The following is a 26727-nucleotide window of genomic DNA, read 5'->3' as shown; positions in this document are numbered from 1 at the left end:
AACAGAAGCACTAGTCAGCCAGTCATTAGAGTATAATACAAATGTGGATGCACAAGACCCAAAGAGACTCAACTGAAGAACATTATTTACTCTAACCAGTTTCTCATCTCTGTTAAAAAATTACATTAAGCAAAAAAAAAACATTACAATGTTTAAAATATTATTTAGTTTATGTGCTAAAACATGAGGTTTGATGCAATTAAAAGTCAAAGAAAATGCAATAAAGCACACTCTGACCAGGGTCTTAGCTCCCTCAAGATGTTTAAAAACCAAATATAAAGTGTTCCTCATGCATCCTCCACACATCTCTATGATCTGTAAGCAAACCATAAAAAGTCCAGTTTATCCTGCATCATTTCGAGAAGAAAAATCCCCTTTGGCATTTTATTAAATACCTTTATAACAAGAGACATTTAAGCCAATAAATCTTTGGAGATCGGGAATATAAAGCTGAAAATATCTGCAAGTTGAAAGGCAGAGGTTTTTAAAAAGCCATCTGGTTTATCATCTTCTCTTTGACCAAAAGAAAGACCTTGAAGTGAAGTTAGAATAATTTTTACAGAACTCTCAGCTATGTCAGACAAGTTGGGCAAACCAGACACCTTACAAAAGTCATGAATATCTGCATTAAACACACAGTTATTTTTTGTGGAAGGCAGTTGGACATTTCGCAAACAGAGAGGAGTTTGTTAATAAGTGTGGGTTTTAATATCAGATAGGCCTGAGTACAAGCCATGCATGCTGGGTTAGGACTTAACATTCTTGTTGAAAAAACCCCCCAAATTTTTCACGTTGATAACTGACATTCTTGAAGAGATGTTTTCTTTTCCGAGTGGGTTGCCCAACATTTCTTAAAATAGTGTTTGATTTGTAAAAAATCCCATGTACTTCACGAACTGTATCTGAAAGGCATTTCTAGCCATAATTGCATACGTATCCCTGTGAATTTCATTTGGTGAACGACAGACATGAAACCAGATTAATCATCTCATCCTCAGTCTAAATGATAAATGTTCTGTATCCGTTCTGTTTGTGATTCCATTTCAAAAACCTTAATAAATCAATAACACATATGAAGTCTGGAAAATCCTGGTCAACGCTTAAATATTGCTTTGAATGATGACATCTTGGACTGGGAAACCGATCTGAAAACATTTTCGTGTCCATCATGAGTCACGCAAAGCCAACAGCAAACTTTATAACCCTTTTCCACTTGGGTGTTGATTGTTGAGGTGGAGGAACAAATGTGTTTAGGACTGGATGTTTGTGTTTGGATTAATCGTTTCTTTATCTTAAAAAACCAGAAAACGTTTGAACTTGTGGTTTCTTTAGTGCCACCATAACGGTCTAGTCTTACATAATGGTATTGAACATTCATCATTGTGGGTGAGAGTGTCCAATACAGTGCTGGAGGGAAGATTACATTGCATATCTGTAAGTCGGAGTGGAGGGAGGCCGAAGGAATTAAAACATGCTGAGCAAACAAGCATTAGGCAGTAGTTGATCAGATTACCAAGGGGATCCGCCCAGTGGTAAACTGGGGAAAGATTTATGCAACAACCTTTTCTCATTCCTGTCTGAAGTTTCTCTCACATTGTATACTACCATTGGCTTTTCTGAATGCACCACATCAGTTCAAACACACATTCTAAATTTCATTCAAATAATTGCAAAAGACCCGATGCAGCCCACCTGTGCGTAAGTGAGCGTGCTTTCCCAAGAAATGTACATTTGCATAATGGCTTCCCTGATAAATTCTTATTAGTTATTAATCCATAATATTGGCAGGGGTTGACGTTAAGGATTATTACCACTTGCCCTTGGGGCAAGTGACTTTCACATTTCATTTGCCCAGAGACAATTTTTACTTGCCCAGTATAATGTTTGATAAATATAGTTCCTACTATTCATTTTTGTATATATATGAATGAAACATGTTTGTTTTTTAAATGTTTTTTGTAATTAAGTATTTTTTAAGTTTACAGGTTCCTGGTGTGTATATGCATGCGTCAGATAATGAACTCAAGCCTACATAACCGTGTTAACATGCTTTTCAATCCTTCCTGCACATTCTTTTCAAACTAAACTTTGCTTTAAACTGTTGTGTGCTTGCAAAAACATTTAATGAACATTTTTTAATGTATGACCTGCATCACTGTAAAGAAGACTGCCATATGATTGCGCTTTCTAGCTTGTTTGTCGTTTTGGTAACTACATCAAAATTACCACTAGGTGGACAAAAATCACGCCATCTGGCGGAAAATCACCCGGCTTTTTCAAATCACGCGAGAATGTGTACAAAACAACGAAATGTCTGTAATTTTAAAGTAATTTTGAGTGATAAATAATTTTTTTTTTGCGATCATTGCACTTGCCCGGTGGGCATATGCAATGAAATTTGTACTCTCCCAACAAAAAAGACTACTTGTCCCGGGCTATCGGGCAGTGGTTAACATCGAGCCCTGATTGGTATACTCACCAAGTTGTTAGGGGTTGTAAGTTTAAGCTGCTGCTTTATTCACAGATGTATGCCCTTAACAGAGTTCTTGTTGATAAGTGTGTTTAAATGTTTGGTTTCAACGGCACCTGCTTTCATCATAAAATCTTTTTTTTTTTTTTTCCATTCAGGCTTCAGCGTTTCTGAAACATTTTGCTACAAGTACATTTTAACCTGACTTGAAGTTGTTTTCAGCCTGTTTTTACTCAGTTCCATCTCATAGTTTTGTTGGCAAGTACCATGACTGCAATATGGCTATTCATGAAAGCATACACTTTGAGTAACCCCAACATGATGTTTATTACAGCTGCACAATGCGCTGCTGATGACTAATCTAGCACATTTGAAGAATGTAACAATTAATTAATTGATTTCCAAGGCTGAATGAAAAGAGTGGGTGCAAGGATTTATGAGCTGGTTTAGTAGAGAAATGATTCATGAAGTGGAATCAGAGAACTCTATGGCCTTGCTCCAATACAGAAAGCTTCATCAAAATGATTTATTCTCTTAAAAAGCAGGATTGTCTTTTAACAATATAGCAAACAGGAAAGTCATATACACTAACTTTCTCAGATTCATTTAAATTAAAGCATTTGAATATAACTAATATTCAAAGCATGCAGCGAAAGCTTTCCATTAAAACGGATAGCAGACTCATATTGGCAACGAAAGCCTGAGATGTGTTTATGGTTTCATTAGTGTCATTAGTTTGAACTTAGACTCGAGTATCTGATTTCTACCTTTTTACCAGTAGATGTTCCACACTAGCTGTTTACTGGGTAAGCTCAGGAGACGGCCGTGGAAGAGACCAAAAACGTAATATCTCTGTGGCTGAGATGCTCAAGCTTGGTCAAAGTAATGAAAATTTTGAGATAACAGAGAATAATGGGGAAAAGAGGGAAAGAAAACTCAATAATTGCTCATCTATAACTATATTTCAATCAAATATTTAACAGTCATGTTGAAACTTTTTTTTTTTAACAAATTAAAGGCATTGGTTTACACATTTTTCAGCCATCCACCGTGCCTCTCTGTGTGATTCAGGAAAAAGGCTCAGTGTTTAAATTTCCACTAAAAACTACTGTTCAAAACATGAGAACCGGAAATTTTTCTTGCCTCGCCATGTTGAGGGAGACGGCAAAGACGACCCTTGGCTTTTTGCCTGTTTCCCTTTGCTTTGACAGCAAGGAATCTGCAGAGTTAAACATGGCCATGGCCTTGCCCTGTATTTGATGGATACACCCTGGCAACTTGCAATTTTTTTTATTCCCCTTAAGTAAACTTTTTTTAAACTGTTTCCTTTTTTAAACATCATTATGTTTCTGGGCTAGAGTTTAAAGTAAAATAATGAAAAGCAGTTGTTAGCTTGATTGCAGTGTCCTTTGGTAATACAAACACAAACCTATATCTATCTATATATAGATATACATATATAGATATATCTATATATCTATATATAGATATACATATATAGATATATCTATATATCTATAGATATATAGATATATAGATTTTGCAGTGGCAAGCATTTAGAATGTGATTGAGTGATTGAGTCAGGTGATTGGATCATTTGAACTTATGCAATTTTAGGGTGTGTAAGGCTGAAATCTAACATTGCACATCATCCTGAACCCATAAATACAAATCAATAAATCGAACTTTATTGATCTCACAATGGAGAAATTTACCCCTGCATTTAACTCATTCCCTTTTGGAGTAGTGGGTTGCCATTGTCTGGTGCCCAGGGAGCAGTATGAGGTTAAGGGTCTTGCTCAGAGACCCAGAGTGCAGGCTGTGGGGATCAAACTGGGTACTTGCAACCTTCCTAGAGAACAAGCACATTGCTCTAACCACTAGGCCAGTACTCCACCTACACTCCCCCTACCTATTGTGGGTTTCTGAGTTTGTAAATACATCCAAAATGGAAGATTTGATGGCGGGAGGACAAGGAGCAACTGATGGTCTATTTTGCCCTGTTAATCAACCACTGTAGGATTCACTTGTCAGCTGGTGTGGAGTTGTATAAAAAACAAACAAAAAAAAAAAAACACTTTCTATAGTTGAGTGAAAGATGGTGCCTTGGAGCATTCTCTTTGACTTCAGCAGTCTTGTAAAGCGCAATATCTGCTGAGAAGTTTTGATTACAGCCTGGATTTTGTCGATCTATGTCCGGTTGTTGGTGATACGAATCCCTAAGAGCATGAAAGTCAGGTGTCTTTAACAGGACTCCATTAATATGAGTGAGGTCCAGCTCGACACTCTTTTTTTTTTTTTCTTTTTTTTTTTTTACAATATATTTTGTCTTGAAGAGGCATTATTGAGTTTTCTAATGATAATGCCAGCTGTGGCCAAAACACAGAACGGGAGTACTATTGGACATTCTCGTAGCTCACGACTGTACTTGACAAGTTTCTTGTTTTGTTTTTTTTAACCTGTAGCTGCCAATTGTGTCTTGAGTTGAGCTGGATGCTAGTCTTTTCATGGTATCCAAAAAAATATTTTGATTATAACACCCTAATTGTTTGCTAGGCTTGACACATTAAACATCGACGCACTTGACGTCACATCTGCTGAACAGCGTGGGAACTTCGACCCAGAGTAAAAATTCAGTAGAATAGGCTACAGGCTTACAGATGCACAAACTACTGAGGTGTCAGTCTACTCATCAAACAATGATTTAGTCATAAAGGGGGAAAAAAGGATATTTTAAATATATTTTTTAGTAAAATTACATAATGTCTCTTTAATGTTCAGTGTTGGATAAATCAGGGAACGCCGCATATACAGTATCATCACATCCCAATATACAGACTCACCACATTTGCAAATAACCTTAATCCCTGCTGTATCATCAGCAACCTAATAATGTTGTTGCAGGGGCGAGCAGGTATAGAGTCATAAGTGTACAGTGTGTAGAGGACTGGGCTCACACAGCCCTGTGGGAAACCTTTGCTGGTAGTTAAAATTGAGGAAGAATACTATCCAGTTCTGACAGATTGGATCAATTTCCAATCTCCAGACACAGGAAAGGGTGGAAAAATCTATTAGCAAGAGTTAAATCAAATATTATGCTTAGAATGACATTGAAAATGCCAAACTGTCAATAAGAGCATTGTGAGACATCATTCCTTTGGTTTGCCGAGTGGTTAGGTGTTTGGCAGGGCAGAGCTAATAGCATTCCCTCTGCTTGTTCTAGCCCTGTAAGCAAACTGATTGAGGTCGAAGGTGGGTGGAAGGTGGGTCTTGATCTCATGAGCAATGGTCCTTTGGAGGCTGGAATGATGTTAACAAACTGGACACGCAAGAAAGAAAGAAAACTGATGTTCTTCATAGACAGGCTTAATACCTTTATGGCAACACCAATGCCAATACACACCCCTAGTGTTGACAAATTTCTTTATCAGTCGAGATTTTACATCAGCGTCTATGTTTTATTCACTGTCGATCTCTTTCACCCTCGTGCAGGTGCAGCGCTGGGCATACCTGGTAGTCATGTCAGTATAGAGTAAAGCAAAAACAATGCAGACTCTTGGTAATACCTGTTGGACCTAATCTACAGTGATTCCTACAGAATTCCATCCAGCAAAGATGCACAACAGCCTTCTGGAAGGACCACTTAATTTGTAAGTTTATCAGAGAAGTAGCTCAGAAAGCAGGCTCTGTTTAGTTTTAAAGTTAACCTGCATTACTTGTCTTGTAATTATATCCTGAGTCCTCAATGTCTCAAACAAGACAGATTACATATGCGGTCGAATCCGAGATTAGACAATCAAAAAGTGCTCTTAAAACCTACAAAACTGTTGCTTTGTACATTGAGAGGTCTAGGTGTTCAAATATGGACAAATATCGTCTTCTTGTTGAGTTATGACATTTGAATACATGCAACACCTGTCTAATCTGATCTCTGTGGTAAATGCTATGGCAAAGAGACTCTGAGCTGCTTGTTGTTCCTGATGTCCTGATGAATAAAAAAAAGATTTTTACCATTACCAGCTATATATATGAGAAATATCTGCACAATGTCCTTCTCATCATGCAGCTGATTTCCCTCTTCTTTGAGAGCTCATATGGAGTGCCGCCCTATGTGAACCTATGGTGAGGAACATCTGCTTTTCCAAAAAGAACATATGTGTTTTGGGGTCGACATTTGCAGCAAAACTCTGTTTGTTTTCTTTCTGCTCGCTTGTTGAACCAGACAGCCTGCTGTTTTGTTTAAAGCAGGATAAACCTAGTGCCACCTCTGCTCAAATCAGTCCCTGCAGGGCCTCCAGTGCTGCGAGACCTATCACCACGCAGCTGCACCTGTTTCCTCTTATTTTTGGCTACACCCAGCTGTTTACTTTCTCTCTTTATCTCCACATCTCTTTGGCCCTTTTTCTTCCATTTCCACATTGCTTTGGAAGTCCACATGGCTGTGCTTTTTGTTTTTCTGATTACCAGTCTGACAGGTAATCGGGGCATGCAATTCCCTTTAAATTATTCATAGTCTGTTAGCCATTGCTCCTGTCATTAAGTTGTTTGTATTTACTCAGTGGAAAATTAAGGGAAACCTTGTTATTTTCAACCACAAATGTTATCAAGAAATCTATTGATAATGAGTATCTTTCAGTTCGCATTTGCTTGACCAAGCATGAAATGGGGATGTTGACTGTTTGGGGACAAAGATATGTGTGAGTGTACTGTTCAGAATCAAAGGTTATTACAACCCTTTCATTAAGTTCAATTTGACAAAAATGGGGAGAATGTGAGACCATTGTGTTGCATTTAAATAACAGAATGGTTCTTTGTTGACAATTTTATTAGTCAATATAACACAATCTTTACTTCTTAGGCTTTTTCAATGATGAAAATAGCAATGGCCCATATTTGAAGATGTATCTATCATAAACTTAAAGATTTTATATCTTGCTTTTTCAAAGGTTTCATATGTCAACTGTGGCATTAATATGATAAAATATTCCCTTTGGCTTTATGGAGGATTCAGCTATTTTGAAATAATACTTTTTTCAGGCTATTTTTTCAACCCCTAAGAAAAGGAACACTTGCCTTGACTGCGACATACCTCATTAGTATTCTTCAGGGTAGTGACTTGGCTTCATTGTCTTTATGAGATGAAAAGTAAATTTTAACTGGTTTGCTGGTATAAGGTACTTCTTGACAATACATGTTGAAAATAGACAATTTATGAAAAACAAAAGAGGTAAAGAATAGGTGTAAATTACTGAAAAAATGGGTGCACAAACCACTGCTCAACTCCCATTAAGGACCTGATGTCTTCCTTGTTGTCCCTACTGTCAAAACGGAGGACACTGACTTCAGTTTCCTCTTTATTTTAGGGAATTTTCCACAAAAAGGTCTTATAAAGAATTCAATCTGGCTTTATATCCAAGCAGAACAGATGGAATGAGACAGAAATTGCAGTGACCCTTATCTGCAGCGTGCTGCTGATCTCCCATCGGTGCTTTTTACACATAATTACAGAGAACAGAATTAAGGATAACATCCTGTTATTAATCTGAGTGCATGCTCCTACACTAACAGCTCACTTCACAGTGAGTATGTGCAGAGACCTGAGTGTGCTTTCTGCCTGCAGGGAGGTGGTTTTATCACAGGGAAAACTGGACAGATTAAAGGAATGTAATTTCATCTTTTAAGGTGGTAAAAAATGATTGGCACATTATTTCACAGAAGCCACAAAGGGGATATTTCACACCTATTCAGTTTTCATAAATAACAAAAAAGCAACAATCATGCAAATTATGACCAACAATAAGCAATATTTTGTTTGTCTTTTGCAGAGTATGGAGGCTTGGGTTTGGACTTTAGCTACAGCGTTGCTGTAGCAGAGGAGCTGGGCAACATTCGCTGTGGGGGCATTCCCATGGCCATCGGTGTACAGAGTGACATGGCTACTCCAGCTCTGGCCAGGTAGTGCTGTAATCACCTGTTTTAGATAACTTATGAGTGTATTATTATTTCAAAATATCACATTTGTTGTAATCTGTATCTATAACTGTCCTTGCTTTTTGCTCCTACTTTTTAACAAAATGTCCCTACTGATATGCATGCACTAATTTTAGAGCTGTCATTTGTTTAAAACAAACCAAACAAAAACACATAATACACTTCTTTTTGTTGGTTGCACATAGGGCTTAAACAATTAATGGGATTGATCATGATTAATTGATTATTGAAATAATCGTCAACTCATTTTGTAATCAATTAATCATTAACTAGAGTATAGAAACTGTAAAATATGCCCTTAGCTGACAGATCAATCCAATTAGAGCAGTAATTATACCAAAATTGTAAAAAAAAAAAAGAAAAAAAAAAGGATATATTAATATTTTACATTTAACATTAAAAAATTTCGTCTGTAAATATGCTGTATTCAGAACTCCTCGAGTGGAAAGTTTTTAGTTTCAGCAGGTTTAATAATGAAAGAAATCCTCTTTAAGAAATCTTTGGCTATTAGATTATTAATCGAAGAAATAATCCAAAAATTAGCCAATTTACAAAATAATCGTTAGTTGCACATTAATGTTTTTCTTCGTGTTCGTATGTTACTGAATTTGTAAGGAAGTCCAGGACATCAAAGTTATAAAACAGAAAGACCCCCACTATGCTTTATTTTATTATGTTGGATTTTTTACATTGGTGTAAAATACATAAACTAGGGATATCCTGATCTGGTATTGATAACAGAAATTGGTCTGATATCAGCCAAAGATAAGAATATCGGATTATATTGGCCTTCCTCTAACATATCTAATATTAGAAAGCTCATAGAAACGATTACGTAGTCGTTCTTATACCTGATCTTGTTGGGCATTGTTCTCTGTTTCTAAAAACTACTTGTTTAAGCCTTTTTTTTTTTTTTTTTTTACCATTTAACACTGTAAAATAAGTATGTATGATTCATGCTGATATTGTATCAGCTCAATATCTGTATCAGTCAATAATCAAAGCTGCATTGTATCAGAAATTAAAAAGTTGAATCAGGACACCCCTAGCATAAGCATCTCATCCATACAGGATATACTTCTCTCTGTTTAACACTTTAATGTTTTTATCAGTATGAAGACACACACCTACTGATACTAGGTGCATCCTATCCAACCAGTCCAAAGTGCATCATGTTATCAATCTACTTATAGAGCATAGAGCTATTAAAGATTAAACATGCATTTAATAACGGACCTTTAAATTAATGAAAGGTTTAAGGAGAGGTTTTAATTATCAGATATGTATCTGTGATTGGTTTGCATAATTACAGTATTCACGTCTATGTAAATAGTATGTTGCCGGCAGCAAAAAATGTAAGTGTAAATAAATAAGAAGTCACCTGTTTTACCCATTATCTTTGTCTGTTATCGGACAAACAAGCATGTCAGCTCACTGAGAGAGGTGTCCCTGCCAGGACACAGCTGCTGTTAACACATAATATAATTCAGGGAAATAGACAATTAAAGTCTCAGGAGTTTAATTAAGACATGGAAGTAATCCACAGCTGCAGGGTTCATATATGAAGAGAAAGTGCTCAAACTGGAGGGAGTGATGCCTCAGGAGACCCCATTCATATACCTCTGGACCTACAATTGCTTTAAACTGTGGAAGCGGTCTCGTAACTGCATCTTACAAGATGCATCTTACGAGAAACATCAAAATATTTCACTAATAGCAATATGAGGAACAGTCTTACCCCACAGTTACACAACAAAGTTTGAAGCAGTTGTTAGGTCAGCATATTTCATGTGGAAAACACATATAATCCTATCATGTTTTCATGCATTTCTGCACGTGTGTCTATACCTGTACAGGTTTGGTTCAGAAGAGCTTAAGAAGGAGTTCCTTTTGCCCTCCATCATGGGTGAGAAAGTGGCCTGTCTGGGTGTGAGTGAGGTCGGAGCTGGCTCTGATGTCTCAAGTATGTATTCACCCTCATATGTTGTATTAACCTGTTGCAATATAATGATCAAAATGCTTCGCTAATAGCAAATATGAGGAACAATAGAGAATGAGAGTTTGGCAGCCCACACTCCTAGTTCAATACTTCAGTAAAATCAGTGTTCTATATGAAAATTAAATAGCACTAAAGTGTGTAAAAATGAATCACAATGTCAAGTCTACATGGTGATTATGCAGCCTCTTCCTTGTATATACCTTGAAAGTAACAAATATTGTATCCCTACATTAATTTTCTATGGCTACAGTTTTGCACCTAATCAAATAAAGTGACTTCTGCTGTTGATTTCTTTCACATGAAGCTAAGCTAAGTTTGCATTCTTACTCGTTTGTTATTATTTCATTGCACTTTCACTATGTTTAGACAGAATTTAAATGAAAGTAACTCTTTCACTTTTTGCTTTTAGCATCAATAGCTTCAACAGCAACAGTTTTAACAGTTTATCTCCCTAGAAATCTGTCTGAGGGAGTACAGCATGCAGAGGAGGTTATATGACACACATAGACTGAATACTACAACAGCCAATGCAATCCCTTTCTTAATGTGAATGACAACGAAAGATGTGAGAAACATTATTAGATGGACTGAGATACAAGCCTGGCAACTTAAATATTTAACAAACATAATATCCTGCAAAAAAAAAAAAAGTCTTCATTGTTTTTTTCTGATTATTTTTACGAGCTGCTACTTTGTGTTTGATTTTGATATTTTAGATAATTCATATTTTTTCTCTTCCATGTTTTATTTTGTGCTCTACATGTCTTTACTTGTCCTTAGATTTAGTTCCAAACTTGGTATTGCTTTGCTTTTTATCCCCTGTATCATTTTTGCAAACTGATGCTCACTCAGTTGTTCTTCAAACCAGGTATTAAGACCAAGGCAGTGAAAAAAGGAGATGAATATGTGATAAATGGGGGAAAGATGTGGACAACCAATGGCACCCAGGCTGACTGGATGTGTCTTCTCGCCAATACCAGCGATGGACCCCCACACAAGAACAAATCTCTCATTTGTTTACCCATGAACCTGCCAGGTAGGGTCAGAGATATCATATATGCATTCATTTTAGGAATTTCTTGATAATTCTGGTATGAACAACGCTGCAAACTGAAACTCGTCTCATTTTTAGCTCTATACGTAATATGTTTGGAGTACATATTAATTGTGTTTCCTATCTTTTCCCAAAAAGGAGTACATGTTGCCCGGAAGATTAGTAAAATCGGTATGTGGTCATCAGATACAGCAGAAGTTTTCTTCGATGACGTCCGTGTTCCCTGTCAGAACATCATTGGTCAAGAAGGAATGGGCTTCACCTATCAGATGCTCCAGTTCCAGGAAGAGAGGCTCTGGGCCGTGGCCAATGGTGAGTGAAGCAATCCTTATCCCTCTCTCTTTTCCCAAATAAAATCCAATCAAAACATTTAATCTCTCTCCTGTTTTGTTCCCTGTTTTTCCTTTGTTCCATTATCCACTTTGGTATTTATTTGGGTTTTAGCTACGTTTTCCATAATAGGGAGTTTGGGTCACGCAGTTTCAGCATATAATATTTGGGGAAATACTTTGATTTTGTGAAACAAGTCTGACTCAATGTTTTCTTGGCAGGGTTTCTGAGAAGCCTTTTCGAAATTAAGTACAGCTAAAGGTCTTTAAGGAAATGGATGGTTGCTCATACATCTGTCCGAAAACTTGGTCAACTTGCTGGCCTGCAGAACAAGCAGAAAGGTTTAGATTTTCTCACCAGCATGAATGCCATTCTATATTTGGGTTGTAATCATTAGTTTTCTTTTCACTTTCTTTTTGAGGAGCACTTAAAATGAAAGGCACCCTGTGTTGGAAAAGGAAAAAATACAAACACACACACGGGTATATCTATCTATATATATTTATAGATAGATAGATATATACACATACATGTATATCCATCCATCCATCCATCCATCCATCCATCCATCCATCCATCCATCCATCCATTTTCTTACACGCTTGTCCCGAGTGGGGTCGCGAGGGATGCTGGTGCCTATCTCCAGCAGTCAATGGGCGAGAGGCGGGGTACACCCTGGACAGGTCGCCAGTCCATCGCAGGGCAACACAGAGACACAGGACTAACAACCATTCATGCACACACTCACACCTAAGGACAATTTAGAGAAGCCAATCAACCTAACCTAACCATACATGTATAGATATACATATACGTACAGGTGGCTAGATGATAGCCCAAGATATATATATATTTTTTTTCACAAGCAACATTATGACTGTTGCCATAAGGTTCTGCTTGGTACATGTATATGAAACTTCTTTGAAAATTATTTAGGGTGTAAAATAGAATACAGCGGACACAGAGATGAGAAAGAAAGAGGATATTAGAACTAAGGGGAGAGAGAAGGAGATGGAGACAGGATAGAGCACATGAAAAATGAGTGAGTAAAACAAAACAGCAGAAATGGACAATACCGAAGATATACAGTAACTCGTAGGAGAAGACATCAGATAACAAAAGTAAACATCAATAAAAGATTCAAGAGCAGTGGGAATCCCTGAGATATCCATGTGTGTGGAAGACAGAACCTATGGTGATTACACAATGTTTTTCAGGGTGGTATTTATCTCTAGCTGTAGTTTAATATTTAGTATTGGTATGTATCCATGAGCACCTGGAGCCAAACTCATGTAGTATGTATGCATGGGTATGCTCATCTATAAAGGATTTATAAAGCTTCTTCAGAAGGACAATATGCTTAATAGCAGGTGTGGGCGGCCCCAGACTTGCCCTACGGGGGACCCGGAGCCCAAACCCCAAAGAGGCCTGGTCCCTGAGGGGCCCGACCCCAGAGGCCACAAGGCCTAGGTCCTACAGGCTATGGCAGGGAGCTCATGGGCTGTGCCAGCGGCCGGTCCCACACACCCCCCTCCACAGACACCAGAGCAGGTAGCCAACCCACCAAAGAGCCCAACCTGCCCCTAGTCAGTCATGATGATGATGATCTTTTCCCAATGTGTGTGGTGGTGTGATAAAGCGGGTAAGGGGAAACATACGATTTTGGATGCAAAGAACTCCCAGGGAGCCAGCTCCACTACTGACCCCAATAGGCTCCACCTTCTGCCAGGGAAGCAGGGTGCCAACCTCCAAGGGCAGACCACAACTTTACAGGGGGAGTGGCGGCCTAGGCATAGGGCTTTGAATCCTGAGGTTGTGAGTTCGGTCCCCCACTCCCATAGGCTGCCACTTTGGGTCCCTGAGCAAGACCCTTAACCCCACACTGCTCCCCGGGCGCCGCACAATGGCAGCCCACTAGTGGGTTAAATGCAGAGAAGTAATTTCCCTCTGGAATTATTAGAGTATATAAAATAAAAACCGAAAAAACACCAGATTTACCTCTACCATGACATCGGAAGCCTGATGTGCTAACAGGCCCCAAGAGACACAGTCCCTCCAGCAAGTCCTGTTGGGACTCTGACCTCTGACCAATCCCCTCTACCGGTCCCTCATGGTTCCACCTGGCCTTGTGTCGCTCCTTCGGGCTGGGCCTGTTTGGTTCCCACAAGAAAGAACCCGACCACCGGGCACTCGGTGACGAATCACAGGCCTGGCCCCAGGGTTGGGTCCAAGCTCCACTGTATTGGGCGACTTCAAGTGCCTTAATTTCTTTGCCTTCATTGAGGCTTTTTTACTACTCTTTGTCTGACTCATCATCCAGAGCCTGTTTGCCTTGGGAGACCCTACCAGGGCATTTAATCCCTGTAACAACATAGCCTCTGGGATCCTTCACTGAAACCCTCTACCTAAATGTGGTGGTTGAAGGAGGGGCTCAATCTATTCATGAATCCAAATTTCCTTTGGCTGCATCCAGTTTTCTTCTACACATTTTTACAAGGAAGAAAGGTCCAGTTGCAGATGACTTGACCCCTATGATTCTAAAAAAGTGTTTCCATTTCAGTTTTGCAAAATATAACAATATCGATACAACCGAAAAAATCACCCATTCACAGCGTAAAAAGTTTTTGTTTTTTTTTCAAAATTGCAGTGTTTCTAATAAGCAAATTATTTTTGTAATTACAAATTGTGTTATTTGATTGTTAATGGAAACGCAGCTACTGATTCCTAAAACACCTCAAAACTGCTTTTGGAAATAACTCAGATAAACTTCCAACTTTCAAATTGGCCAATGACTTAAGCCGCTTAAAAAATATACCTGTTTCGGTGCTCTGCTAGTAATAATACTGAAAATATAATTTTAAACAATTTGGAAAATGTTTTACTTTTAGAATATAGAAATTCACAATCAGTTCCTTTTTCAAGTTGCTTTCAGTTAAATAATTTCAAATTAATCTTTAAGGGCCTGAAGTAACCATGACACTCATGTTGGTGACGAGGGATAATAATGAAGATTGATATCACCTTTCTTTTTTCTTGTCCCCAGTTGTGACCACGATGGACAACATCATCCAGGAAACCATCAATTACACACGGCAGAGGAAGATCTTTAAGCAGCCTGTGCTCTATCACCAGGCTGTTCACTTTAGGCTGGCCGAGCTACAGACAGAGGTTGAGCTGCTACGCTCCCTCCTCTACCGTTCTACAGGTAGGCGCTTTATCGAGATGGCAAAAATAAGAGGTCAACGAGAGGTGGAGGCTGTAAGCTACATCCCAACATATCTCTCTGAAACCTGGTTAGGAGCAACTTTTAGAAATGAAGTAAAAATGAAAAAGAGGGGTCTAATATTTATTTATGAAACAAAACAAACAAAATATGCTGTTTTCTCTTCTCTCCTTCATGTTGCTTTAAAGTGGGTGCAAATCAGCCAATACACGTCATCATGACGGCTGTGACAGATGGGTGAGAGATGAATGTCTGTAGTTTAAATCAAGTATGTTAGGCTAACAAAACAAAATATGGAGGTAGAACATTTCCAAATAATCAACAGACTGATGGCAGTGTGCTTTAGACTGATTATATTTTGAAATTAGGACAAAGAAACATTTGATCTAATTGTTGCAGTCAATGAGAATAACACAACATGCCAACATGTTTTGATTTTTAATGTTTGAACAATATAGTAAAGTGATTTTACATAATTTCTGTAAGAAAATGAATCAAGATGAAATGATAACCTAAAATAATAAAATAATATTTTTTTAGGAAGTGTTGATGTTGTCTCTGAGTAGTACAATCACTGTATTTAGTTTGTTAAATTGATCTTTCAATTCCTCATCTATTTCATAAACTTTAAAATCAGTTTCATTATAAGTAAATAAAGGCAGTTAAAATGTATTCATTTCTTGTTAAAAAGAATAGCATACAGTGGGCGCTGGTTGGAAATGGACACTTCACTCACGCTCCGCGTGTTTCACGTATTGTGTGAAAAACATGTGACTACTATAGCCACTAGGTGGCAGTCTGACTCCATTTCGGCGTCCCATGAGTCAGAATTACATAGGTCGAGTAGCAGACTGGAAGGGATGTCACGGGTTGCGAGTTTATAGCGCAGAGGTTAAGCTGAGTGGTCGTTGGTTCAATAGACTGTGGGTTCAATCCCAGCTGTGGCCGAGTTGCCTTAAATGTTTTTTTTTTTTTTTTATTATAATTATTATCGCTTTTTTATAAAGTAATGAATGTTAGAATGTAAAGTAATGAAACCAGGTTTTCTATTTTTGAAACAACAATTGGAGTTATTCGTTGGACATTCACGCATGAGCCTGTATAAAAAGAGGAGCTGACCAGCTCCTTTAGTCAGAGACACCGTGTCTGTACGTTTGTGGGCCTGCAGTCAACTGAAAAGCAGGTTTATTGGGGATCTTGGTGTGATATTGTTCTATTTTATTTTGTTTTTGATTAAAATAAAGTTAATGAATTAATTTAACATTGGGACTGCATAATCTTATTTCATGAAAATATTTATAGATAGATTGATAGTAGTTATAGATACACCTCCGATCTTATCTGAGAACTGTTATTTCTATTTATCTGCATCGCTATTATTTAATGAAAAATAAAATTAATTAAGTTGGAGCCGGGGATACGGACTGTAGCGCAACCAGAGAAAGGCGACAGAGACAGTGCTGCGGCTGGTGATGTTGAAATTAAAATCATATCCAAAGTTGATTCCTCATTAAGATAAGCCAAAGTTATTCAAAAGGGTATGTAAGAAAATATATTTTCTTTAGTTTTGTAAAATATAAGTGCCGTTGAAAGCTTTGTTTTTGTGTGTTACTTTCTTGCCGTGCAATACGTGACACCCCTCCCAGTCTGGTCAAGTAGCAGACTGGGAGGGCTGTCACGTGTTGTGAACTTATAGCGCAGTGGTTAAGCTGAGTGGTCTCCAGATCATCAGCTCGTGGGTTCAATCCCAACTGTGGCCGAGTTGCCTTAAATGTGTTTTTTTTTTTTATAAAGCATCTTAATGCACCTTTTCCCTCCCTGTTTGCACCTCCAGTAACTTATATGCCAATATGTGACGAGTGAATTTCTCCGCTGTGAGATCAATAAAGCTCATCTAATCACATCTACTCCAATCTAAATAAATAAATAAATATACACATGTTCAATAAATAAATAAGCATTCAATTAATTACCCCCAATAAATGGTGAAATGATATGTTCTCATAATAAATCATTTATTTAAAAAATGCTGTTATGTTCCTTTTTTTTTAAATTCCTTTTAAAATGCTTAACTATTTTTATTCTTTTATTTTCTTTCAAAAAATCACTAGATAACCACAAAAAAAAAAAAAAATCTGTAAATGAATTGTCTTGACAAATAAAAACATTTTGAAGATATAAAAACTGTAAAATAATAGGAAATAAAATATGACTAGAAAGGATTCACAAAAAACTGAATTTTAAGTATTAAAAAAATTAATATATAAATGTTAAAGTATTGCAATTGTTTCCAAATTAATTTTTCTTTGCACCAACCAAAGGGGAAAAAAATAGAAAAAAAGCATCTGAATTTTTTTTTTTTTTTTTTTTTTTGTGGTTATCTGCTGCGGACATACTGTAAGTGGACTGGTCATGTTATTGTCCGACTGATGTGTGGGTTATACAGGCCAAACATCTTCCCTTGCCAACCCAAATAATGAAATCCGTTTTTTTTTTTTTTTTTTTATCTTGACGAAAACCAGAAATATGGTCTGCCTGCATTCATCAACAACTTATGTTTGTTAGACCCCCTACCCCTCAGGACCCCCGCCTAATCAATGCAAAAAATAACGACAAATGGCTTTAGCAGGTTATTCAGAGTTGACGCGGTACTTTGCAGACAACTTACTCTCTTGTTCTCTGACAATAGAATTCAACCACCACCATTTACAGAGACCCCCTCCCCCTCACAGCTCAACTTTGTGGTTTCAACACTGCAGCGAAAGTTTCCTGATATGGGGAAGAGTGACTTGAAGGACTGCATTGATAAGATCAACGAATTTCTCCGTACAACACGCAAATCATCCCAACGACTCTCAATGTAAACCTGTTCAGTATTCATCACAATAAACACATTTTCCCACATGCTCTTTTCCCACTTTGTGTTGTTTTAAAATCTAATCTGAAATATAGAAATAGAAATTATAGAAACAAAATGTTTCACAGCAGTTTTTTCAGGAACAGAATCAGGTTTATTGACATTGTCAGAGAAGGAGTTCACAAACTAGGGATTTTTTTATGGTACAATCGTGCAAGATGACACATATAAGGGTAAATAGAATTATAAAAATATCTAAACACTGTGGCAATATATAAGCAATATCTATACCGTATATCCAGGTCTGGGACGGATTTTAGCAGGGGCTTACCGGGGCTGCAGCCCGGGGCCCCGGCATTCCCGTAGGATTTATATTTTTGTGAATGGATAGTGTTAGAATTTACCGTATTTTCACGACTATAAGCGCACATAAACGTCTTTTTATCCCTTGAAATGTGCGGTGCTCCCTTTGGTAAGGAGACCAGGTGGGGGTTTTTTCCACTCATCAACATCGCTGTTGATGCAGAAGCAGCGAGTTTAAAAATAAAATTAATAAAATTGAACAATATCACACCAAGATCCCCAATAAACCTGCTTTTCAGTTGACTGCTGATCCACAGGACAAAAAACTGGTCATAATCAGGGAAGCAGACAGACTAAAGAAAGCTAGGAAACGTCTCACCAAAACACACAAATCTTGGTGTGATATTGTTCAATTTTATTAATTTTATTTTTAAACTCGCTGCTTCTGCATCAACAGCGATGTTGATGAGTGGAAAAAACCCCCACCTGGTCTCCTTACCAAAGGGAGCACCGCACATTTCAAGGGATAAAAAGACGTTTATGTGCGCTTATAGTCGTGAAAATACGGTAAATTCTAACACTATCCATTCACAAAAATATAAATCCTACGGGAATCCCGGGGCCCCGGGCTGCAGCCCCGGTAAGCCCCTGCTAAAATCCGTCCCAGACCTGGATATACGGTATAGATATTGCTTATATATTGCCACAGTGTTTAGATATTTTTATAATTCTATTTACCCTTATATGTGTCATCTTGCACGATTGTACCATAAAAAAATCCCTAGTTTGTGAACTCCTTCTCTGACAATGTCAATAAACCTGATTCTGTTCCTGAAAAAACTGCTGTGAAACATTTTGTTTCTATAATTTCTATTTCTATATTTCAGATTAGATTTTAAAACAACACAAAGTGGGAAAAGAGCATGTGGGAAAATGTGTTTATTGTGATGAATACTGAACAGGTTTACATTGAGAGTCGTTGGGATGATTTGCGTGTTGTACGGAGAAATTCGTTGATCTTATCAATGCAGTCCTTCAAGTCACTCTTCCCCATATCAGGAAACTTTCGCTGCAGTGTTGAAACCACAAAGTTGAGCTGTGAGGGGGAGGGGGTCTCTGTAAATGGTGGTGGTTGAATTCTATTGTCAGAGAACAAGAGAGTAAGTTGTCTGCAAAGTACCGCGTCAACTCTGAATAACCTGCTAAAGCCATTTGTCGTTATTTTTTGCATTGATTAGGCGGGGGTCCTGAGGGGTAGGGGGTCTCACAAACATAAGTTGTTGATGAATGCAGGCAGACCATATTTCTGGTTTTCGTCAAGATAAAAAAAAAAAAAAAAAAACGGATTTCATTATTTGGGTTGGCAAGGGAAGATGTTTGGCCTGTATAACCCACACATCAGTCGGACAATAACATGACCAGTCCACTTACAGTATGTCCGCAGCAGATAACCACAAAAAAAAAAAAAAAGAAAAAAAAAAAAAAAAAATTCAGATGCTTTTTTTCTATTTTTTCCCCTTTGGTTGGTGCAAAGAAAAATTAATTTGGAAACAATTGCAATACTTTAACATTTATATATTAAATTTTTTAATACCTAAAATTCAGTTTTTTGTGAATCCTTTCTAGTCATATTTTATTTCCTATTATTTTACAGTTTTTATATCTTCAAAATGTTTTTATTTGTCAAGACAATTCATTTACAGATTTTTTTTTTTTTTGTGGTTATCTAGTGATTTTTTGAAAGAACATAAAAGAATAAAAATAGTTAAGCATTTTAAAAGGAATTTAAAAAAAAGGAACATAACAGCATTTTTTAAATAAATGATTTATTATGAGAACATATCATTTCACCTTGTATTGGGGGTAATTAATTGAATGCTTATTTATTTATTGAACATGTGTATATTTATTTATTTATTTAGATTGGAGTAGATGTGATTAGATGAGCTTTATTGATCTCACAGCAGAGAAATTCACTCGTCACATATTGGCATAGAAGTTACTGGAGGTGCAAACAGGGAGGAAAAAGGTGCATTAAGATGCTTTATAAAAAATAAAAAAAACATTTAAGGCAACTCGGCCACAGTTGGGATTGAACCCACGAGCTGATGATCTGGAGACCACTCAGCTTAACCACTGCGCTATAAGTTCGCAACACGTGACAGCCCTCCCAGTCTGGTACTTGACCAGACTGGGAGGGGTGTCACGTATTGCACGGCAAGAAAGTAACACACAAAAACAAAGCTTTCAACGGCACTTATATTTTACAAAACTAAAGAAAATATATTTTCTTACATACCCTTTTGAATAACTTTGGCTTATCTTAATGAGGAATCAACTTTGGATATGATTTTAATTTCAACATCACCAGCCGCAGCACTGTCTCTGTCGCCTTTCTCTGGTTGCGCTACAGTCCGTATCCCCGGCTCCAACTTAATTAATTTTATTTTTCATTAAATAATAGCGATGCAGATAAATAGAAATAACAGTTCTCAGATAAGATCGGAGGTGTATCTATAACTACGCAACCATTTTCATAAAATAAGATTATGCAGTCACTTGACTGCATAATCTTATGTTAAATTAATTCATTAACTTTATTTTAATCAAAAACAAAATAAAATAGCACAGTATCACACCAAGATCCCCAATAAACCTGCTTTTCAGTTGACTGCAGGCCCACAAACGTCACCCTCAGCACGGCAGAGGTCCCAAGCGCCACCTGGTGGTTGTCCGGGTACATTGCAGTTCTTTTTGAAATAAAAAAACTGGCCTCAGGAAATACAACGTGATTCACGTGGGAATCACACAGGAATCACGCAGGAAACCGTCCATTTCCAACCAGTCCCCACTGTAGTAAGTCCAGGACAATTATTGGCTGTCAGATAAAGAATCATTATGGAAACGTTTTTGAATCTAAAGCATGTTTGTTTAATGTCTCATCCTCTTCCACTTTTTTGTTTGTTTGTTTTTTATTCTGAACATTTTTTTTCCTCTGCAGCAATGTACATTAAAGGCAACGATGTCACCAAGCTGGCGTCTATGGCCAAGTTAAAGGGCGGCCGCCTTGCGAGAGAACTGAGCGACAGCTGTCTGCAGTATTGGGGAGGGATGGGCTTCACCAGTGATGTACCAGTCAGCAGATTTTACAGGTTAGACTGAAATGGCTAAGACAGCAATGACTGTTTTTCCTTCAAATTTATGTTTCTGTTGACGTTAACGGTTTTGATACCTTTGAAGAAACTTGAGTTGGTATAACCTGAACAACACATCCACACTGTCTTGTCTGAATTCTGGTAAACCTGGTAAAGATACTGAAACTATTTTATTGCCGTAGCGTCATTCCAAACAAGAAAAAAAAAAGCTATTAACAAAAATTGGTAAAGCTCATTTTTAGGATAGAAGTACCTCCGTTTGTGGATCAGAGTTTTTTGTCAATGTTTTTCCTCGGGTGTTGGATGCTTTGCAGCGGGAAAGATTTTTGCTTCTTTTCTACAGCAACCATAGCAATTTTTTTTTTTTTTTTTTTTACACCCAGGAGCAGCTCATTAACATCTCTAAAGTTTTGGAATACCTTAATATTTCTGCAAGTACCAGTTGAGTTGAAAAAGAGGCGCAAGGGATGCAGGGCAGGAGCAAGGAGAAGAGAGAGGAACAAGAAATTTCAAGCCATCTTCTTCCATCAATACTTATGGACAATGTGAAGATTTTTAGGAAGCACTTTAGAAGAACTTCCACCCCGAGAAAAAAACCCAGACAGAATACCAGCAATGCAGTATTACGTTTTACTGAACGTGGCTGCAGGATCATATCCTGGACTCCAGTGTCTTTCTGCCTGGTTTTCAAACAAATGAGTAGACAGAGATTTAACAAACTCAACTAGAGATGCAACTGTGAAGTCGTCCACAAGGGACAGAGCAGATTGTATTTCTTATGGAAGCTTAGATTCTTCAGTGTTTGCAGTAAAATGCTGCATATCTTTCAATAAGTCTGTTGTGGAGATTGATCTCTACTGCCATCATCTGCTGAGGTAACGGCATCAGAGCAAATTATTTGAAAAAGCTCAATAAGATGAAACGAAGGCTGGATCACTTAAAAAAATCGAAATGTAAAGAAGTCATTTTTTCTTAAAATAAGTGCATTTGTTCTTGGATTGAGGAGATAAGAGACATTTTTCCAATGGAACAAGACAATTTACACTTAAAATAAGAAAACACAATTGCATTCTTATTTCAAGTGCATCATATCGAATTATCTTAAGAGTAAAAATACTCATTCCATTGCCAAACTATTTACCCACTGAAATTAAGGATAAATACACTTAATTTAAGGAATTTTCACTTATTTCTAGATCGTTCTCCCAGTGCTGTTCTAGGAGCTCCTCTAGAACCTCTGAAGATTATTTCACAAAGAAGAATTCTTTATAAAGTGAAGATGATTACGGATTACAGCGAGCATCCTCTTCAGAGGACTTGTAAACAAGTGTCTTCAGTCAGAGGGTTCACCTGATCTACTGCATGATGGACCGGTACAGAAGGACCTTCCTGCCTACAGCTATCAACACCCACAACAAAAAACTTCAGTTACTTAAACATTTTATTTCCCCTTGGGATTAATAAAGCATTTTTGAATTGAACTGCTTTAAGCACACAAATTTGTATTCAAGAGCTGTGTGTTTTCTGTAATGAAGCATATGGGCAAAGGCACGATTTGGATGATGGATCATTTTATGCTTCTGAAGACTAAAACTGATTTGATATTTTAAAACCTCTTCACATTCACACAGAAACTCATTCCTAGACAAACTTAATTGTTGGCCAAAAACTTTTGAGGATTTAAGACTTTTTTTTTTTCTTCCCCGGCAGGGATTCCAGGTTGTTGTCGATCGGTGCAGGAGCCGATGAGGTGATGCTGGGAATCATCTGCAAATACATGGACACGCTGCCCAAGAAGTGATCTCATCGATGGTTTCCACAGGGCCGACGTCACACCCCGTTCCTGAAAGAGTGCTAATCTTTAAATCACTAAAGTGCAATTCTGATGTTTTGTGTTAAACAATTCCTACTCAAATTAATTTATAATTTCTCTTGCCTTTTCTCATAAGACAATAAAGCACTTAATAAGTTTTGATTTTCTTATCCTACAGAAAATAATTGATAGCGACCTTTTTGTAGAATGAAGCTCAATGTGTATAGAACTCTGAAAATCATTGACACATATATATATATATATATCATGACATCCATTATCTGCTAATGGAACACTCACAGACCTGTTCAGAACATAAAATTTGTTTATTTACAAAGACCTTTTTACATTAAATCTGAAGCAAAGACATAACTGATGACAGTATATAATTTTTTAAGCCTACCATAAATACCTATGGTAAGTCACATGTTCTGAATGTTATTTACAATTAAAATTGACTTTAACAATGGTCAATTTTTCCAAAGCTATTCAATTGTATGTTTTCACTAACTGCATTAAGGTTATTAACAGTGTTACCTGTCAACTCTTGCTCTATTACTATAGATTAGGCAGTTCCGAACTACTGATGAATACAAATGGCTTCAGGTGTACAAAATATCATTTTAGATTCTTTTTTTACATTAATTGGTTCATACTTCTTTCAGGAAAAATCAGCCCTTTTGCAACTGCAGAGACTCAGACAAGGAACTCACATTGAATTATTTCAACTTTTAACACTTCCTCTAATTCATCATCATTGATCGAGGCTTGTTCACGGATGAATCAGACAGGAACTAAAGATGTGGAACTGAAGGTCAAAGTTCGAACGGAAGCCCTTATCACCTCAACTTAATATACCAGTAAAGAACAAAGAAGACAAAAAAGCAAAAGAGCAGCATGTAGCACAGCAGTTTGGTCTGGCTGCCTCTGGACAGCTGTTTGACTCGGCCGATAGTCGCCCCCAGCAGCCCGCCTGTCGAGTCAAAGTCGGAGTCCTACAGAGGAGGGGAAAAAGGGGATTTAAAAAGTCAAAATCCAGAGGAGTCAAATGATAGCAAAGCAAGAATACAAACATACCCAAAGCTATTTGGTAAAATTAATTTTATTTATTAAAAACTATCTAAATAAGCTATCGTGTTTGTTGATAAGATATATACAGTAATCAGGAGAAAAAAAAACAAAAGCAAACAAAGTAAAAAGTCAAGTGAACAAATAAAATATTCAAAAACTATATTAGTTTCTAAATTATCAACTTCTAGTTTAATATGAAATATAAAACCGTAATACAGTCATAAAAAAAAAACCTTAGACCACCCTTGTTTTCTTAATTGTTTGGTACAATTTAAAAAAAAGGGTGTTCTGATTTTTTTCTTTGACATTAATTTCAGAGAATTTAACAACTTCAAAGGTCTGATCAGTGCTGCCTACCAGCTAAGACGCAGCACAACTAAAACCAGGCAGATTGTTGGAACCGAATGACTTACAAAAAAAAATCAGAGACATGTGAAGCTTTTCTTTAAAATGCCTTTTAGGTCAAGAGTATTTCATTTAAACCGATTCTGCAACACAGGGAGTCTGAAGGAAAGCAACCAGAGGGAAATCAGATTAGGAGGCATTTTGGGGAAGCCAGACCCGACACACTAACATGCAAACATTTACAATACTCAAGCTGGCATAAAACATTTCGAATATAACCTTTTTCAAACTTGTGCAGAAAAAAAGAAAAAAGCTATCTTTGTTTCAATCTGTTTTTTGCCTTGCATTTTTGTACATTTTTTTAAGCAAGAAACTTTAATAAACCGTGCAAAAGGTACCCAGGACAAAAAAAATGAGAAAAGTTCAAGGTTTGTATAACAAACTAAAATGATTTTTTTCATCCAACAAGTAGTATGCAACTGGATTTGCCCACAACGATTACTGATAGGGACCTGGTCGTGAGAGGCTGATCACCCCTCCTTACCCCCTCTACACTACACGACTCAAAACTAGGGCTGGGTAAAAAAATCGATTTAATTGATTTTGAATCGATTCCTTGACATTTTTGTAAAATTGATGTCTAGGGAATGAAATTGATTAGTTTTATAGTGACGTCTGTCACATTCACATTCAAATGAGCAGGAAAGATGCACTCAAAATATTTCAAGTCACACAGCTGCAAATATAGCTAATAGGTTGATTGAAAACATTAACAAATGGAGGCTGGCCAGCAAACACCCTGTAGTTGTTACAGACAACACTGCAAGGGGGGGTGAGGGTGGCCATGGGCACCCCTGGCCCCTCATCTAGCTCCGCCCCTGCGACTGATTAATCGATTTGCAAAATAATCGTAGCTGCAGCCCTAATTATAATTATGAAAACTTTTATAATAAAAATAATAATAAAGCCGAGGCTGTTAATTATTTTAAAACAGAAACGAGTTCTGTTTTTTATCTTTTATAGGAAGTGTTTATGCCACTGAAACTCACCATATCTTCCAACATTTTATTCTGGTACTTCACTTCAGCTCCAATGTCTATCGTCAACTGATAAAAACAAACAAAAAATTGTTTATAACTTATCATGCAAATAAATGTTATGCTACATATTTAAAGTTGGGTTTTGTGTGGATATTTACACTTTTCAGGGCGCCCACTTTAGCCCTCAGTCCCTCCTGAAGCTGCTCATTTTCGTCCTCATACACGCTGTAGCCGCTGCCTCCATAATGTCCAGAGCTTCCTTCACCTGCAGGAAACAACATCTGTTATTACCGACGTTTAATATTAACCCTGTAGTCATATTAGCACAAATCACAACTCTAAAACAAGAGTTCTAGACAGTGGGATAATGCTATGCCCAATGGTAAACACATTAGCTAGTTAGCATGAAGCTAAACATGAACCCATAAACCTGCATTTTAACTGTTTTACTCACCCAGTCCGGCGCGCCTCATTTCGACCCTCTGAAATTAATACTTGCCAATATGCCTATGAAGTTTTAAACAAAAGGTGGTCACTGAACAAGGTTGGAAATGGAAGGAAACCGTTGCTCTGCCACTGTCACTAACGCCACGACATCATACGGTGGCCGACGAGGACCAAACTTCTATTAAAGAGGCGTTTCGCAGAACATTAATTGATACGTGAATTAATTCAGCAAGTAACAAGTCTGACACTCAACAAGCGTTTATCAACAAACCTGTGTCAGAAGTCTGAACGACAGCATTCTATGGAGGACCAGCTCTGCCATATTTAAAGATAGATACAGGAATAAATAAATGCTCAATAAATAAATAAGCGTACAATTATATAAAGCTAAAAAATAAAGTAAACAAATAAATGTAGGTAGAAATTAAATTACACAGCAAGACATAAATGTATATATTTATTTATATACTTTCTTTCTTTTTAAAATACCTTATTTATTGTCCTTTATAATCTTCAACTTTATTTATTAAGTTTTTACTTATGTGCATGTTATAATATTTTTGTCTGATTTATTCTTCCTTTGTATTTTTTTTTTACCCTATTTATATTTTCAATGCTATTTATTTATG

General features: G+C 37.2%; 2 protein-coding genes across 2 annotated transcripts in view; one reads left to right on the top strand and one right to left on the bottom strand.

The window, feature by feature from the left end:
• The window catches only part of zgc:85777 (uncharacterized protein LOC405871 homolog), a 34468-nt gene extending 10804 nt beyond the window's left edge, over nucleotides 1–23664 (top strand). The window contains exons 3-9 of the mRNA XM_038288901.1: nucleotides 8296–8425; nucleotides 10318–10424; nucleotides 11329–11496; nucleotides 11653–11826; nucleotides 14888–15049; nucleotides 21229–21379; nucleotides 23093–23664. Coding sequence (XP_038144829.1) covers nucleotides 8296–8425; nucleotides 10318–10424; nucleotides 11329–11496; nucleotides 11653–11826; nucleotides 14888–15049; nucleotides 21229–21379; nucleotides 23093–23183 — 983 coding nt within the window. The 3' untranslated portion in view covers nucleotides 23184–23664. The remainder of the gene's footprint in view (nucleotides 1–8295; nucleotides 8426–10317; nucleotides 10425–11328; nucleotides 11497–11652; nucleotides 11827–14887; nucleotides 15050–21228; nucleotides 21380–23092) is intronic.
• A 364-nt stretch (nucleotides 23665–24028) lies between these two features.
• bet1 (Bet1 golgi vesicular membrane trafficking protein) lies at nucleotides 24029–26279 on the bottom strand. Its single transcript, XM_038288902.1, has 4 exons — nucleotides 26106–26279; nucleotides 25810–25916; nucleotides 25661–25717; nucleotides 24029–24190 (listed from the first exon to the last, which is right to left on the bottom strand). The coding sequence occupies exons 1-4, from the start codon at nucleotides 26122–26124 to the stop codon at nucleotides 24035–24037; spliced, it is 339 nt and encodes a 112-aa protein (XP_038144830.1). The 5' UTR covers nucleotides 26125–26279; the 3' UTR covers nucleotides 24029–24034.
• Nucleotides 26280–26727: the final 448 nt, after the last annotated feature.

This window comes from Cyprinodon tularosa, unplaced genomic scaffold (genome assembly GCF_016077235.1).
Source record: "Cyprinodon tularosa strain WSP-4 unplaced genomic scaffold, ASM1607723v1 ctg26, whole genome shotgun sequence".
Classification (NCBI taxonomy): domain Eukaryota; kingdom Metazoa; phylum Chordata; class Actinopteri; order Cyprinodontiformes; family Cyprinodontidae; genus Cyprinodon; species Cyprinodon tularosa.
The sequence above is the reverse complement of the archived record's forward strand: the minus strand, read 5'-3'. Positions and strand labels throughout refer to the sequence as shown.